General features: G+C 36.9%; 1 protein-coding gene across 2 annotated transcripts in view; it reads left to right on the top strand.

The window, feature by feature from the left end:
- GPAT3 (glycerol-3-phosphate acyltransferase 3) overlaps nucleotides 1-17,414 on the top strand; it is a 56,167-nt gene that overhangs the window by 36,925 nt on the left and 1,828 nt on the right. For both annotated transcript variants that reach the window (XM_054591795.1, XM_054591796.1), the window contains exons 4-12: nucleotides 1,871-2,141; nucleotides 5,406-5,480; nucleotides 6,209-6,298; nucleotides 10,266-10,359; nucleotides 13,423-13,538; nucleotides 14,682-14,737; nucleotides 15,261-15,346; nucleotides 15,895-16,023; nucleotides 16,524-16,603. In XM_054591795.1, the coding sequence (XP_054447770.1) occupies nucleotides 1,871-2,141; nucleotides 5,406-5,480; nucleotides 6,209-6,298; nucleotides 10,266-10,359; nucleotides 13,423-13,538; nucleotides 14,682-14,737; nucleotides 15,261-15,346; nucleotides 15,895-16,023; nucleotides 16,524-16,603 (997 nt within the window). The remainder of the gene's footprint in view (nucleotides 1-1,870; nucleotides 2,142-5,405; nucleotides 5,481-6,208; nucleotides 6,299-10,265; nucleotides 10,360-13,422; nucleotides 13,539-14,681; nucleotides 14,738-15,260; nucleotides 15,347-15,894; nucleotides 16,024-16,523; nucleotides 16,604-17,414) is intronic.

The raw sequence follows: 17,414 nt of genomic DNA, 5'->3' as shown, positions 1-17,414 counted from the left end.
AGTAACCTGCTTTGCGTTGCAGTGCCTGGAAACAAGAGGGTAATTCAGTAGTGACACTGTCTTGGTTCATCCTCTGATACTAATTTTCAGACGTGGTGGGGAAAGGTTAAACCACTTAGATCTGATTGCTGAAAAAGATAATCTCGTCATCCTTCAAGAACTTAGTGTGCAATGCTAATTCTTAAGGTGAAGGCTTTACAAGTGGACAAAAACAAATTAAAAACACCAAAAACCCCCCTGAAAAGTAAAACCATAAAATTTTAACCCTGTAAGGAAACTAAAAATCCCCTTCACCCCACCATTTTATAAAGGAGGCACCAAGTTAAGTGACTTATCAGTCACAGTCCCAGAGCTGGTGGTTGTCCTAAACAGCACTTGACTTTGGACCCCAGGTGCTCATTACTTTCTACTCCAGAGCATTATGCTGCTATTCCTTCAAAAATTTGATATATTTCAGCTCCTTCTGTGGGTCTATGTACAAATTCTCCACAAGATAGATAATATAGTAGTCTCCACTTTCCTCATTGATATCCTAGGAAAATGGAAAGTGAGAAAATCAGGTGGGGTCTCTTTCAGGGGATTAAACATCTTAATCTCTACCTCCAAAGAAAAGACTTTTCTAATGTAGGAAATACATTATTTTCTTTGTGACGCACCTCAGAGGGACAAATGGGTAGTATATAACCACTTTTTATTCTTCAATGACCTTCTTATCAAATTTTCTTTTTTAGTAGTCAGAACTGAGTGGCAGTAGGCATATATCATTTTACAAATTTCTGGTACTTAAATAATCTTTGAATCATTTTCTTTATGGAAAATGCAATAACAGTACAAAGAGGAAAAATCTTATTGCCCAGAGATAACCACTTAATGTATCTTTCTTAACCTTTTTTCAATGTTTATATATTTCATAGATTTAGATCCTGTTTATTTTCACTAAACATTCGAGTATTTATTAATGGATGCATTATATCTCATCTGGATCTATTATAATGGAAAATGCTACAGTGAATACTCTTGCCTGCAATTCTATTTATTTTCTTATGGCCGATTTCTAGAATTAGAATTATTGAATCATCAGCAAAATTATTTTTAGATGGGCAAAGGGGGAAAAAGGGGGGACAACTGTAATAGCATAAACAATAAACTACAATGAAAAAACCCTATTTTTAGTCTCTTCATGCCAAACAGATTTTGACAAAGTTGCTACCAGTTCCATACTCATATAAATTGAGTATGAGAACCTGTATTTATTATTTCTGTCATTGAAAGTTATCACTAAAAATGTTGCCGATTTGATAATATAAATAGGTCAGTCTGTCTAATTCACATTTCTTTTATTTCTATTAAAAAGGTTTTTACATATTAAATAACTATGTTGTTTCTGTGAATTGAGGTCATAAACTTTACTTTTCTATTGGAGCCTGTGTTTTTTCGTATGAAATAATTTTTACTTATTAAAAACATCAACCTTTTGCCATTTGTAGTAAATACCTTTTGCCATTTTGCTTGGGTTTTTGGCTTTGTGGTTTTATCAGAGGAAAACAGAATCTTTATTTTTACTCAGCCTAGATCTGTACTTGGGGAGAGTTTGTTCTGTGAGTTTTTTTGCTAATGGTGTGAGGGAGGAAATGCAAGCAGGAGGGTTATTAAGGACCAAAATTCCTCTGTAGTACATTGAAATCCTTGGGTAGGGGCCATTTCTTGCAGATTCTGTGATTTCACCTCTTTCCACACTGCAATAGCTTGTTTTTTAATTCTGAAATCTGTCATATTACCCATTAAATTTATTTGTCTTGTACACAGTTGACCCTTTGGTCAGTTTGTATGTTCTATGGCATTTTCTCATGTCCTAATGCTTTCTTTTAAGGTATTATCCAAAGAGATGAGTCACCCATGGAAAAAGGGCTCTCTGGTCTGCGAGGAAGGGACTTTGAGCTGTCTGATGCATTTTATTTCTCCAAGAAGGGATTGGAAGCCATTGTGGAAGATGAAGTGACCCAGAGATTCTCCTCAGAGGAGCTAGTGTCATGGAATCTCCTCACAAGGACCAATATAAATTTCCAGTACATCAGTCTACGGCTCACCATGGTGTGGGTGCTGGGCGTCATAGTGCGCTACTGTGTCCTACTACCTCTGAGGTATGTCTCCTGCCCAGCAATTGAATTGGTTCAGCTTTCTTTTAAAATCATGTATATAATGGCCACATGTGAGTTTTATGGTACCAATCCTTCTTACATAAGAAAACACCACCAAATGTCACCTCCACAGGAACGTATTAAGTATCTATTCTCCTTTCACTTTGTTTCCTCCCCAGTGAAGGTGCCTGTTTAGAATCTAATATATATCAGTCTGGATCCACATTACTCTTTCAGTCATAGATAATTTGATGGATAGAAAAGGGAAGTGAGAAAAAAAGAAGAGGATTTACATTTTCACATTCACCTGTGTGTCTACTGAACTGTAACTGCGTCTCTTTACTGGTCTGTAGTGGTTCATAGATGCACAGGAGAGAAAAAATTCCTGAGAGTGGTTACCACATGGAAGAAAGCCATGCAGAAGAGTGAATTTGTTCTATCCACATCCATTTATGATCACTCACTTTTCTTATTAAAATTTCCACACCTGGCTCTCCTTCTGGTTCTAAATTTGAGTGCTACCTCATGAAGACATACCCTTAAGCTCAGTTAACTAGAACCCTAGTGTGGAGCATAAGAGTAGAAGCGGTAACACTGGGCATTGGGATGACGTGCAACTGACCCAGGTTTGTTTAGCGTCATGGTGGCAGATGGTAAGCACGTGTACCGGTCACAACATTGCTGTTGGTTGTCTTGCCTCATTTCCCTTGGGCATAACCTTGGCATTTACTTAATAGAGCTTTCCACACAGTTGCTACCCGCCAACAAAATTGGTACATGAGTTGAAACCTCTTTACCATCCCTAGGGTGACCTATACTTGCCTCATTCACATTCATTACAAGGGAAGAGATTGCTTAAGTATAAGCAAAGGCACATTTAAAAAAAAAGTTGTTTTCTTAAGCTCATGTTGCCAGTTTCTAGATATTAGGGCATGATACGTCTTTTGGGAATCATTTCAGCTGTGATAATGAAGTGAAATTCAGGGTTTCATATACACATTTGCGTGGATCTTAAGCCAGTGTTCCCAAAGTGGTGGTCATACACTCTGGGGATGCCCAAGACACCCCATTGACATGCAGGACAGAAATATTCGAGCTTTTATTTATTATAAATTTCCACTTTATTATAATTACAGCTCCCATTTGTTGTTTTTATTCTTAAAAAGAAATTAAACTTCAGTGAAGCTGAATATACATACAGATGAGTTCTTCCATCTTCACTTGGTCCACGGGTCATGGAAACCTAAGGGGACAGTGAGGATTTTACAACACAGAGTACTTGAGATTTCCTCGTTTACTGGTTAGCTTTCACCTGCTGTGAGTGTCCAGCAAATGGTGTTTGATTTTATTATCTAGTTTAAATTAAAGTAGTGCTCACAAAATAGGTAAGTGACATAAAAGATTCTTGCAAAGAAACCAGATTTAAGATAAATCCTGTAATGTTGCAAGCACTCAAGAACAAGAAGAAATGGCAGAATTAATTCTCCTACTTTTGGTACATACTCTTCATTATTAAAGAATTGCTTTGTGAATGGTGTTTGAGAGAATGAGCTGCTACAAAGTGACGACTTAAAAACACAGATTGTGCTAAACTAGATCGTGTTGGTCCTTGCGCAGCTCTGTGAACACGCCAACCCCTTCCCTCCACTAGTTGTACATTTTATTTTATTTTTTAAAGTATATTTTATTGATTATGCTATTACAGTTGTCCCCTTTATTCCCCTTCGTCCTGCACCCCCTCCCACCAGCATTTACTCCTGACCCTTAGTTCATGTCCATGGGTTGTACATTTAAGTTCTTTGGCTTCTCCATTTCCTATACTATTTTTATAGCTGTACATTTTAAATCGAGGAACTTTATGATATGCAAATTGCAGCTCCTTTTTAAAGGTCTTAAAAAAAAAAAAAGCCAGATTGTGGTTGATACCTTATGTCATCTAAGAGAACTCCCTTGTTTGCTCAGTTAAACTGGAAAACAGAATTTTCTGGCCTGTTAATCTAGCAAACAAAAAGCTTCAATTTAATAGTTTTGAACACAATTGTTAAACATTTTAAATGTCACCCCTTCTAATTAAATGGGTAGGAACAAATGATTCTCATTTGGGCAAAAAGAAAAAACATTTTAAAACTTTCACACAATTGTTGAAGAAATTAAAATAGTGGTTTAGTTATAGCATCAGTGACTCACATGAAAATATGGCAATTAAAGAAAACGGAATTTGACCTTCAAATTGCTGTGTCAAAAAGTGTTAAACCAAAATGTTAACACCTTAATTAGGTGTTTATGAGGCAACCCCATTTATTTTGAAAGAGTTTAAATCTTAACCTTTTCTTTTTGAGTTATTCTATTTACATTTCTAAAAATGACTGTTTCTTTTTGAACTAATTGAAACATATATTAAAAACACTTTTCAAAAATGAGAAAGTGTCTATGTGGAGATAAGAGGTATCATCAAGTCATCTTGTTTACTAACTTCCAAGTTTTCTTGAACCTTACAAAGGAACAACAGTTAGATTTGCATTAAGGAATACATAATTTGGGGTTCTTATTATGAAAGAGCCTTTAAGTACAACTTTTCTGCCATTTGTTATGAATTTTATATTCCTTTGAGAAAAATTTGGTTTGTACTCTTTTGTTCCCCTGTCATTAAAAAACACAGGGAAAACAAGTTATTTTCAGACCTTTGAAAGGTATTTTCTTCTACAACTATATGATGCCACACCAAAAATATCCTGAACAAAAAGTCGTGACTACTTTCAACCAGAAATGACTCTTTCATACAATGTAAAACTTTTTTCTTATAGAAGTTAATATGTTAATATTATTCCGAATTTAAAATAATTCAGAATAATTTAAAAATTAAAGTAATTCAGAAAATCAGAAGGGCAAGACATTTAATTTATTCCCTTCACTTAGCCCTTTCAACCCTCTGATGATTATGTAGATTGAACTTGATGGGTTTGTGAATCAATTTCCAGACGTTGTCTATATGTCTGTAGACTAGTTATGTGCCTGCTGTTATTTTGAAAATGATATCATTCTCTGTATATTATTTTGAAACTTTGCTTTTTTTGCTTTCAATATACCAAGGACCATTCTTCCATGTCAGAGTCTGTAGATTTATCCAATTCTTTTTAATGGCTGTACCATATTCCCTGGTGTGGGTGCCCCACAACTTATTTACAATTTCATTATTTGTGAACTTTTTGGTTATTTCCTTTACCCCTAGTATTCAACTAACCTTTTGAATTACCTTTTCTTTTTCAGGGTTATGTTGGCCTTCATTGGGATCAGTTTGTTGGTTATTGGAACTGTACTGGTTGGGCAGCTGCCAGATAGCAGGTGACTTGTGTCCTTCCACCCAGCATTAAATAGGATTGTTCTTTTCTTAGCCGTGTCCACAAAGAGAATATATGTTTAATTCCTATGTACTGCATCAAATTTATGGCCTCAACACACTTGTTAAAATCCTGCTTACTTCATATTTATAGTTTTGATTTGATTTTTCCATCATACTTTCATATAAATTGTTAGAAATTTTTTCAAAGGGAAAAGAGAAGAAAGAAAATGACTAAGGACCTCAAGGAAAGTGAGAGAGTCTTTTAGCATTGTCACACTCACAGGCTGAGACCAAAGAAGCTTCAGCTTATCTTGATCAGAAATTTAGTATGAGAGTCGAGTCAGGTGGGAGCTATTTTCTGCCTGCAGGGTCCCCAACCTTTTGTCATCTCTGGGCCACACTGGAAGAAGAAGAGTTGTCTTAGGCCACACATTAAATACACTGTGACACATAATCACAAAAGTAATCTCATAATGTTTTAAGTAAATTTACAATTTTGTATTGGGCTGCATTCATAGCCATCCTGGGCTGCATGTGGCCCACTGGCCTCAGGTTGGACACACCTGCTTTAGAGCTTTGTCCTAACTGCCTCAATAAGACTGTAAGAATTGCAATGTGCTTGTGTTTCAGAGCACAGGATGCTGCTGTGAAGGGGCACAGTAAAGTTTTTATTCTCTTATTTCTTATGAGTGCCCAGAACTGCACAATGAAATGTTTTTCTTTCTTTCAGCCTCAAAAACTGGCTCAGTGAACTGGTGCACCTGACCTGTTGCCGGATCTGTGTGCGTGCTCTCTCTGGTACTATTCATTATCATAACAAGTGAGTGTCTCTTTGCTCTGTGCCTGCCTTCCTCTAGGTCAGTTCAGTGTGTGATTAATAGGTGAAGTATTTCATGTGGATTCATCCCTACTTCTTAGAGTGTCACAGACATAACAATACACAAAAACACTTTAAAAAAGCAATCTCTTTGCTGAAGGAACATACTACTAAACATGCTTCGACACTTGGTCATTGGGCATTTGTAGTGTGTGGGCCAGGCCTGCACTTCTTGTGGGTTGTCCCTATGAGAGGTGCTGTTATCCTGTTTTACAGGTGAAGAAATGGAGACTGTGGGATCGGTTGTCTGGGTCACATAGTCAGTGGCAGTCAGATTTTGAACAGGGTATGTCTGATTTAAATAGTGATGGAGGTGACAGGCCTGTAGTGTGGTTGATGGAGGACTAGCCTTGGAGTGTGGAGGCCTAGTTTCTGTTCTTAGTCCTGCCACCTCTAAAATTCCATAACTGAGCCTTAAAACAGACATGACATTTTGCTTCCCTTACCCTTACTCATGGAGCATAAAGATAGCTATGTGAAGTTATTAGCTAAGTGGAAGTAATTTTGATAGTTTTTGAATTACTTTTCTGTTAACTGAATTTTATTTTTTTCTTACATTTAACATCATTATTTAAAAAGTTCTAGGACAGCCTCTACTTTTTTTAATGAATTTTTAAAAAGATTTTATTTATTTATTTTTAGAGAGACGGAACGGGTGGGAGAAAGACAGGGAGAGAAACAATGGTGTGTGAGATACATGGATCGGTTGCTTCTCACATGCCTCCAGCTGGGGACCTGGTCTGCAACCCAGGCATGTGCCCTGACTGGGAATCCAACCAGTAACCTTTTGGTTTGCAGGCCAGTGCACAATCCACTGAGCCACACCAGGCAGAGCTAGGACAGCCTCTAGTTGTTTTATTGACTGGATCCTTCTGTTTCATTTGTGGAAGGGAAACATTTTATTATTTGGCTTTCTCATGTGCTACCAACATAAAACACTCGTTAAATTTTCTTTCTTTATTTTTTTGAAGTATATTTTATTGATTATGCTGTTACAGTTGTCCTAATTTTTTCCCCCTTTTCCTCCCTTTCCTCCAGCAACTCCCCCACCCCTGCCTTAGTTCATGTCCATGGGTCATGCATATAAGTTCTTTGGTTTCTCCATTTCCTATGCTATTCTTAACCTCCCTCTGTTTATTTTGTACCTACCAATTGTGAGTCTTACTCCCTGTTCCATTTCCCCTTTCTCCCCCATTTGCCTCCCAACTGATAACCCTCCAAATGATTTCCATTTTCATGATTCTGTTTCTGTTGCTTGCTTAATTTGTTTTTGTTTTTTAGATTAAATTGTTGATAGTTGTGAGTTTGTTGCCCTTTTAATGTTCATAGTTTTGATTTTCTTCTTTTTCTTAAGTCCCTTTAACATTTCATGTAGGTGATGATGAACTCCATTAGATTTACCTTGTCTGGGAAGCACTTTATCTGCCCTTCCATTCTAAATGATAGTTTTGCTGGATAGAGTGAGTAATCTTGGTTGTAGGTCCTTGCTTTTCATTGCTTTGAATACAACTTTGAAGGACTTCTTGCCAGTCCTTCTAGCCTGCAAAGTTTGTGCTTACTCCTTTGTATGTAACCCACTGCTCTTCTCTTGCTTTTAAGGTTCTCTCTTTATCTTTAACTTTGGGCATTTTAATTATGATGTGTCTTGCTATGGCCCTCTTTGGGTCCAACTTGTTTGGGACTCTCTGTGCTTCCTGGACTTGTATGTCTGTTTCCTTTGCCAAATTAGGGAAGTTTTCTGTAATTATTTTTTCAAATAAGTTTTCACTTTCTTGCTCTTTCTTTTTCCTTCTGGCATCCCTATGATTTGGCTGTTGGCTCCTTTGGAGATGTCCCAGAGTCTTATGCTCTCCACATTTTTTTTGAATCCTTGTTTCTTCATTTTGTTCTTGTTGAATATTTATTTCTTCCTTATATCCCAAGTCACTGATTTGAACCCCAGCTTCCTTTCCTTTACTGTTGGTTCCCTGTGGATTTTTCTTTATTTCACTTAGTACAGCCTTCATTTCTTCTCTTATGTTTTTGCTGTATCAGTTTCTCTGAGCATCCTCATCACTAGTGTTTTGAACTCTTACATCTGACAGGTTGGCTATCTCCATTTTGTTTAGTTATTTTTCTGGGGTTTTGTTCCATTCTTTCATTTGAGCCATTTCTTTGCCTCCTCAATTTGGTAGCCTCCCTGTCTTTGTTTCTGTGTATTAGGTAGAGCTGCTTTAGCTCCCTGTCTTAAAGCTCCTGTTAAGTTGTACGGTGTGGAGCCTTAGGGGTTTGCCACGGTAGGCCAACCCAGTTCACTGCTTTATGGCTCTGTATGTTGGGAATGGGCTGGTGAGGGGACGGTGCTGCTACCTGGATGATGAAGGCTTGCTTGGCATTCACCCCTTTTCCAGTCTCTTCACCCACTTCCCATATGTGTTTGGTGCTCCTCTAGCAGCTGCCCTGGTGGTTCCCAGAGTGGGAGTGGGTTTGTGTACATGCCAGGACTGTGCGGGCCCTTTAAACAGACTCTCTTTAGAGACTGGCAGTTTCTTCCTCCACCACAACCCCCACTAGTTTTTACAGCCAGAAGTTATGAGGCTTTATTTCCCCAGAGCTATTATTTATTTCTGCAGCCCTGGGCTGTGAGGTCTGGCCTGGGATTGGGAGTTGCTCTCTCCCAGGGTACCCCTCCCGATTTTTATCCAGCACATGTGAATGTCAAAGCTGCCTCTTCTCCATTGCCACATTGCATCTTCTCTGCCCTGGCTCCCCATCTCTGCCTTTTCTACCCATTTGGATGAATATGGCTTCTTTAAATCTTTGGTTGTTGGACTTCCATACAGTTTGATTTTCTGGCAGTTCTGGGTGTTTTTTGTTTTGTGGTTAGTTGTGATACTTCTTGTGGTTATGTAAGAAGGAAAAGTGTGTCTACCTATGCCTATATCTTGACAGGGAGTGAAATTTTTAAAATTATATGATACTGTGATTGGGCTATGACTTTTAGGGGGAGGAGTCAAAGAAAATGCTTTGGAAGAAGTATGAGTAGAGGAGATAGATACCTTCTACAGAAAAGGTGTTTAATGACATAGAGAGGGGTTCATAACCTTTATAAAATAGCTTCTAATTTTAAGGAAAACATGATAAAGTTATTATGCATTTGGTTCCCTTTGTACTTTGTATAGCCCCCAAAAGAACTACTTTGCTTCATTAGTGTCAGATACTGGTTGAATTCTCAGACAGAGGTCAGCAAATTAAACTATAGGCCAATCGGCCAAATCTGGCCTGCCATTTGTTTTCGTAAATAAAGTTTTATTAGAACACAGCCATGCTCAATCATTTACATGTTATCTGTAGGGTGCCTTTATGCCAAAACAGCAGAGTCCTGTAGTTTTGATAGGGATTGGCTGGCTTGCAAAGCTTAAAGTATTTACTGTTTGGCCTGCGATAGGAAACTTTTGCCAACTTCTGATTTAGGAGGATAGGACAGAGGAAAGAAACTATAGTAAATGTACTCGGTGAATCACCATGAAACCTCTAAAAGTGATGCTTATGAAAATGAATATAATAGAAAAATGCTTATAAAATAAATGAAACTTATCCCAAATGTATTAAAGTTATGGAATCATTGTAATTCAGTCTAATATTTTAAAATTATTTTTCATCATAAGAGGAAAGTATGGTCATTACAAAAAAAAATAAATACATGTTAAGGGAGAGTCGAGGGCCCTTTCTCCTATATTCTTAGACAGATCCCATCATTATAGCCTAGAGATAATCTTTTTAAGATGGTCCCACATACTTTTAGCTTTATTTTTTAATCATCTTTTTAAAACAAAATAGGATGAATATCTACATGCTGTTCTGCGAAATAATGGCCATTTTCCAAGGTTTAGTATTTACCTTATTTGTTTGTAATTGTTTGTAATTGCAGGCAGTACAGACCCCAGAAGGGAGGCATTTGTGTTGCCAATCATACCTCCCCGATAGATGTTATGATCTTGACAATGGATGGATGCTATGCTATGGTAAGAGCAGCTTATTGATATTTCAAGTAGTCACATGTTCTGTGGATTTCTCAAATTTTAAATTTATTTTGACACAAATTAGAAAGTTATTTTTATATAAACTGACTTGGTTATACTTCTGTAGCTATATGCTATGTAATACATTTACATGAGAAATATATATTGCAAGAAAATAGACATTATAGTTAAGGTAATAAACATTTAATTTACGGAAATGCAGACATACTTGAGCTTGATAGGACTTTATAAAGATGATTCCATCTTGTTTCTAAAATCCCTGTGGTGTTAATAATATTTTCAGAGATTAAAGTCTTCTTCCTTAGAGCTGTGAAAGTCCCTTACTAGACAGTTCTGTTTTCCTTCAAGGAGTCATATGCAGTTAAAAACAAACAAACAAAAAAAAACCCTCTGTCCCTTTAATGAAACTCAGGTAAGAAAGGCAAATGTTTAAACCACATTACCTTTTTCAGTTTTTGTCTATAGCCCCAAAAGAAAAAGAAAAGAAAACAAAACCCCACAACAAACCACAAAGCCACATGTGCAGGTATTTGGGTTTTGAAGGCCTTTGTAAAAACTCCTAACTTATTGCCAGGTATTCAATCTGTCTAACTATAAATTCAGGTATATAATACATTTTAACACATTGTTAAATTTCTCTAAGTTGTGGGGCTGTTTCTGAATCAAAGGAAGCTGTCACCAACTCTCTCTGAAAAGGTACTTCTTAACATTTTTTAGGTTAAGAATCAATTATGTACCTGTTTTTTTAAGGAAACAAACCACCACCATAACATATATGTGCATCATACAAACATAATTTTGTGTCTAATTTGAAGATGCTTATGGATCTCCAGAAAGCCCTTCCAAGGACTTTCATGTTAACAACCCTTGATAGACAGCCGTCAGCATAGTTCTGCGGGTATATAATAATTCCTTGCATTATTGTGGACAAGCACTTTTACATCCACTATATTTGACCTTCCTTGTAATTTAGTGAGGTTAGGGCTGAAGTTTCATTTAGATGAGAAGGCAGAGGTTCAGGCATTTTAACCAACTTACCTAATCATAGTTTTGTGTTTCTGAGACCATATTCATTGGGGGTCCTGGTCAACAAAGAGCTGAGCGTAAATCATTTGTGACTGAAGGCCTCAGAATTTTGTTGGCATTTTCCATGATTTTGATTGTGTATCATTGCAATTACAATACTAGCCTAGATTTAGAAAAAGCATAGCGCCTATGAACTTTCTAATGGGTTGATTGATAGAAACCTAAAGCCATTTGGATTTAAATCAGAGACAGGAGGGCAGAAATGGGAGGAAACTGTGCTGCTACCCTTCAGAAGTCTTATTTGGCCTCTTTTGGCTAAACATAAACTATATATTTTGAAGAATCTTCAAGATCCTAGGGGCTTTTCAAAGTTTTTTTTTCTTAAAGACCTACTTTTTTTTTAAATTTAGAGGTATTTTCTAACTTAAAAAGAAGTTGTGATAATAATGTTACATACAACATCCTTGTACCCTTTATTCACATTTACCTGTTGGTATCATTTGGCCCCATTTGCTTATTTATTTGCATTCTCATATGCTGGCTTTCTCCTTTGCTCTATATAAAAATGCATGTAAAATAATTATATGTTAATATATTTACATTTAATATTTTTAGTATTGATACAATATTGGAAGTCTGAGTCTATACAAATTTATCCAATTCATAAGGTTCTTGCTTGCTTTCCCCCAATCCATATTTGTATCTTCCCTTTTTCACAATGAGTATCCTATTTCCCAACAATATCAATTCATTTTCTCAATTCTGTCATACATCCAAAATTGTTTCAGAATTGCTTCACTTATTTTACCACACAAAAAAAAAATGTAAGAATATAACTGAGGGTATTTTGCAGTTCTTGGCATCCCACCCAAGATGGAGGGTATGTGTGAAATACTGTCTTTATAAATTTCTTGGGTCCTCCCTCCCCACCTCATGGTTACAGAGTTGTTCTTTTATTTGTTTGAAATATAGCTGGGTTCATTAGTTTCGGTTTGCTAGTCCTATTTAATTTAATATAATTTAATTAATTAAATTAATTTTGTAGAACATTAACAGGTTTCCAAATGTCAAAACTAAACAAAAAATGCTTGCATCCAGAAGTGCCACTCCCATATGTCCATTCTATCCCAGTGCCCCCTACTCTTGCAGGTTTCCAACTTCATTATTTTTGGTTATTTTTTATTTTTGTAGAGACAAGCAAATATATGTGTACATTTCCCCTTCTGTTTTATACAAAAGGTATTATACTATATTTGCTTTTTGCAGGTTGCTTTTTTCACTTAATAAGGTCTCCTGGATATGATTTCTTATCAGTCACAGAGTTCAATCTTGGTCTTTTCCTGGGTGCATTGAGTGCCTGTACAATAGTTTATTCATCTAATTTCTTATGTTTGGGCATTTAGTTAGTTTCCAATATCTAGAAATTACAAATAGTGCTGAAATTAAATCCTTATGCATATGTATTTTCATTTTGTTGGAGTGAAATGGTATATCAGGATAAATTTCTAGGAGTAGAATTATTGAGTTGAAGGATAAATGTGTATGCAGTTTCGATATTGCCAAATTTCCTCCCAGTGGTATTATAATCTCCCCTATCCCAAGCAATGTATGGCAGTGCCTGCTTCCCATGGCCTTGGTCCAGAGTATGTTGTCAAATTTTTGAATCTTTTTCAATCTGATAGGTGAGGAATGGTATTTCAGTGTAGTTTTAATTTGAATTTCTCTTGACTACTCTACTTTCTCTTATCTATGTTGCTATAGTAGCTAGAGTATACCTTAAAATTCAAAGGTGCTACTAAACAACAGCTTTTGCTTATATTTGGCCATTCTTTTCTTTTGTATAGACTAAGAACTTTAGTCAGCTGAAGAAGGTTGATGTTTTTCTCTGACTGGGGAATAGGAATTTACTTGTATTTAAACACACACACACACACACACACACACATGCACGCGCGCGCACGTGCTTTCTTTGGACAGTTGTGCCTTTACAGTTTTCTCTTTTTCTGATGATATTTCTAGGTTGGCCAGGTTCATGGTGGATTAATGGGAATTATTCAGAGAGCTATGGTCAAGGCTTGTCCACATGTCTGGTTTGAACGCTCAGAAATGAAGGATCGACACCTGGTTATTAAGAGGTGAGCAATGACATTTACTCAGTATTTCTTGGTGTAGCATAAACTTGGCTTTCCTGCCCAAGAAGGCAGAGCAGTGCTAAGGATTTAAAGCTAAAACATGGAGCTCTATTTGTGGTAGGCTTTTTCTGGTATATCACCTGTCTCAGCTACATTTTAAAAAATTTTAATTTTGTAGGATAATGGGATATAAAATGAGATTAGAAGGCCCATCAGTTTATATTGTGGTGATTTTAGGTGTCATCCAGTTGCTGAATTTTCAAAGTTAAAAATTACTACCTAGAAAGTTAAATAATTTTTAACTCTGATGAATTAATAGATTATATAATCAATCAATCAATCAATCAGTCAATAGGTTGATTGTTTTCTGCCTTGAGACAGAGCTAATCTCCTTATGAAACAGAAAAGGGAACCTCTGGGAGTTGGGGTAGAGATGAGCTACCAGAAACTTTTGTTGGGAAACACCTTTTTGCCTGAGGCCTTTAACTGAAGGCCCTCTGGTCACTGCTTCTATGAGCGTGAAGGTGAGCCATGCTGTTAAGAGTTAAATGAAAAGTACTTGTTGAAATCTGCTTAAGATTAGAAAAACTATCCCCCATCTTGAGACTATTTAGCATGGGACCCTCTCCATCTCAGCCCTACCAGTCCTGGTGAGCAGTTGGGAATATAAGGCTGGCTGCAGGGAGGACAGGATCTGGAAGAATTTACATTACTCTCAGCTTTAGTATGGTGCATAATTCCTAGGAAAGTTCAGCCTGACCCATTTAAGGCATCCTCTATTCTGAATGGCCATAGGCAGACAAGTCCAGCAATCGATACCCCCATTTTTCAGATGGGGCAATAAAGGTGCAGGGGGAGGGACTGCAGAACTCCTGTCACACGACCGCCTAGCATTCTTTTTAAAGAGTGGGCCAGAGGCACTGAAAATTGCTCACTTTGACATGAAAGAAACTGAAACTGAAGCCATACGTACACTTCTTAGAAAGGGACCCACTTGAGTTTACTTCTTTGACTTACGTCTTCTTTCTTTCCTCCTTATTGCTTTACCATTACATTTGTGCTATAGAGTGTAAAGAATGCTAAAGAGGATTCCCATCTTTTTCTTTTTAAAGGTAGGATTTTTATCCTTTATTTTTTTTCCCACAGACTAAAAGAGCACATTGCTGATAAGAAAAAATTACCCATATTAATCTTTCCTGAAGGTAAGAGGGAGACTGCCTACCAAGCTATAGTTGATAACAAATACAGAAAGTGTATGAGGAATTGGATTGTCCTGGAATTGGCATTCTTAGCCCCACATCCACTGTGCTAGGGGAATGGGAGAGCCTTGTCTGAGCTAGTAATTCCTCCTTTCTTTGAGATCTGATGAAAGTCACGGTACCTTTTTGATCTTAAAAGTTATTTCTGGGTAATGAAATTAGAAAGGTATTGACCATACTTTTTCAAAGTCTTTATTTTAAGTCTGTTGAAATTATTACCTGTTGTGAAAAAGTTGTATCTCTAGAGTATTCAATAATAAAGTGAAAGTTTGTTATTAAACCTTTGAACTGTAGAATTACTGTTAAGCAGGAATTGATTTATGAAATGGCAATAAAATGTAATTTTGATATGATTTGAATAATTTAAATCATTTTATATCAAAGTAATTCCTTTTAAAATTTTGTTTTAAAAATGACTTGATTTTAAAAATATTCACCCCCCCACCCCTTGCCCATTTCCCTGCAGGAACTTGCATCAACAATACTTCAGTCATGATGTTTAAAAAGGGAAGCTTCGAAATTGGAGGAACCATATATCCAGTTGCAATTAAGGTAAAACAGATTCCCCTCATCCCCTTAGAAAAGGGGTAGTTACTTGGTAACTTTATTTTGATATACTTTCATATTAAAAATTTGTGAGAATAAGGAGCAATTGTATATACCTCACTGAGATTCACCAGTGTTTACATTTTGCTTGATCATTCCTCTCTATTGATATGTATATAGATAGGTACCAGAGGACTTACTGAGGACACAGTCAGTGATGAGCAAAACAGATATTGTCCCTGCTTTCATCCACCTTCCAGTTATGTGGGGAGATGGAAATTTAAGAGTCATGTACTGGCATGTCATTAGTGTGCCTAAAGTCAACTTGTATGAAAAAATTTTTTTAAAGAGTCATGTAAATCAGCCTCTTGTTGCAGTGCTCTGGGGGTTTAGTCTGAGGAGTTGGCTAGACTGGTTTACTTTTTTGATCATTCCTGTCGAGCAAAGAAGCTTCCCTTTTTCATAGGGTTTGGCTTGCTGCCTTGAAAACAGTGACTTGGATAAGAGAAGCCACCACTTAATTCATAACTGGTATATGTTTTCCTTTTGCTTAGTATAACCCTCAGTTTGGTGATGCATTTTGGAACAGTAGTAAATACAACATGGTGAGCTACCTGCTTCGAATGATGACCAGCTGGGCCATCGTCTGTGATGTGTGGTACTTGCCTCCCATGACGAGAGAGGTATGCCATAGATAATAATGGCTGGTCTTTGGGGCTTTAATCAAATAAAGGTGAGAAAACCTTTACCTGAAAACCTAAGTGTCTCCCTTTCTCATATCAGCTACAGCTGGATTTCCTTTCTGCTTTCTCAGCAAATTAGTCATTTTTAAAAAGTGTAGTTCTCCTCAAATCAGGTCATTTTATATTCGGAGACTCTTTTCCATAATAATTTTTATAATTGCTGTTAGTTTATAATACCTAAAGATATTACAGAATGTTGCATCTTCGATAAGGGAATAATAAAGAGCATGATAAATATGTATACCTAGTAAGAAAAATGAAACAACACAGCACTGCATTTTCTTGATAGAACAAATGATATTTGCTATGATTGAGACTCAAACGTATTTCAGCTAGAATGTGAATCTTATATTTTAAAATAAATCTAAATGATTTGAGACATTTTAAGGCATTATTTGAAAACTCTGTACCTAGGATGTACTTGTAATTTTTTTCCCCAGGAAGGAGAAGATGCAGTTCGGTTTGCTAATAGGGTTAAGTCTGCTATTGCTGTACAGGGAGGATTGACTGAGCTGCCCTGGTAAGAATTTTTTCAGAAGTACTATCACTTTCTTTAAATTAAAAAAAACTTTTAATAATGTTATTCATTATGCTAGTTAACTGGAGGTTTAGCTGACAGTGACAGGGGTTCATACAACATAACAATGGCTTAAATATGGTAGAAGTTTGTCCCTTTCCTTTAAGCGTAGGCGGTTCAGGTATACCAACTCATTCTGTATAGTTCGGCCACCCTCAATACATTTGTACTTTCTGGTCCAAGAGGACTGCCCCAGCTCTGCTCAGTGTGTTCAGCAAGAGGCTAGCAGGGAGGAATTAAAGCAAGAAGGATGCATCCATGTCCTTAAGAGCACAGACTAGAAGTGTGACATGCCACTAATTATGCCAATTAACAAGCTACTAATTACCACAGTGAAAACCCATTGTGCTAATTAACAAAGCCTGGGATATTGGGAGGTCAAGATAGCTGAAGCCTTAAGGTGGCTTCTGGTTAAATGCCTGCCTGACCACCCCAAAGTCCAAGTTCTGGATTAAAGCAATTGACTGACCCTAGGATCAGGACTAGGGTTAGGATAGATTAAGACTAACATTTGCAGTATCTTATCTAAGCTGTAATATGTGAAACATCACAAAATGGCAGGCTTCCCTGTGACCTAGTTTATAATGCTTTAATTTACAAATGCCCTGTGGTCCATGTTCATTGTATACCTGGCTTCCTCTTTCTTATTCATTATTTTCTGTACTCCTTTCACCTTCTCTGACACTGCAGCCCTGCTCCTGTCCTGAAACCATTATGGAAAGCTTGGAGCTTTAGCTCAGCAGCCTCAGACACC

The sequence above is a fragment of the Pteronotus mesoamericanus genome, unplaced genomic scaffold, assembly GCF_021234165.1.
Source record: "Pteronotus mesoamericanus isolate MK-2021 breed Mesoamerican mustached bat unplaced genomic scaffold, CSHL_Meso_final scaffold_232, whole genome shotgun sequence".
NCBI lineage: Eukaryota > Metazoa > Chordata > Mammalia > Chiroptera > Mormoopidae > Pteronotus > Pteronotus mesoamericanus.
This window is presented reverse-complemented; position numbering and strand designations above follow the sequence as displayed.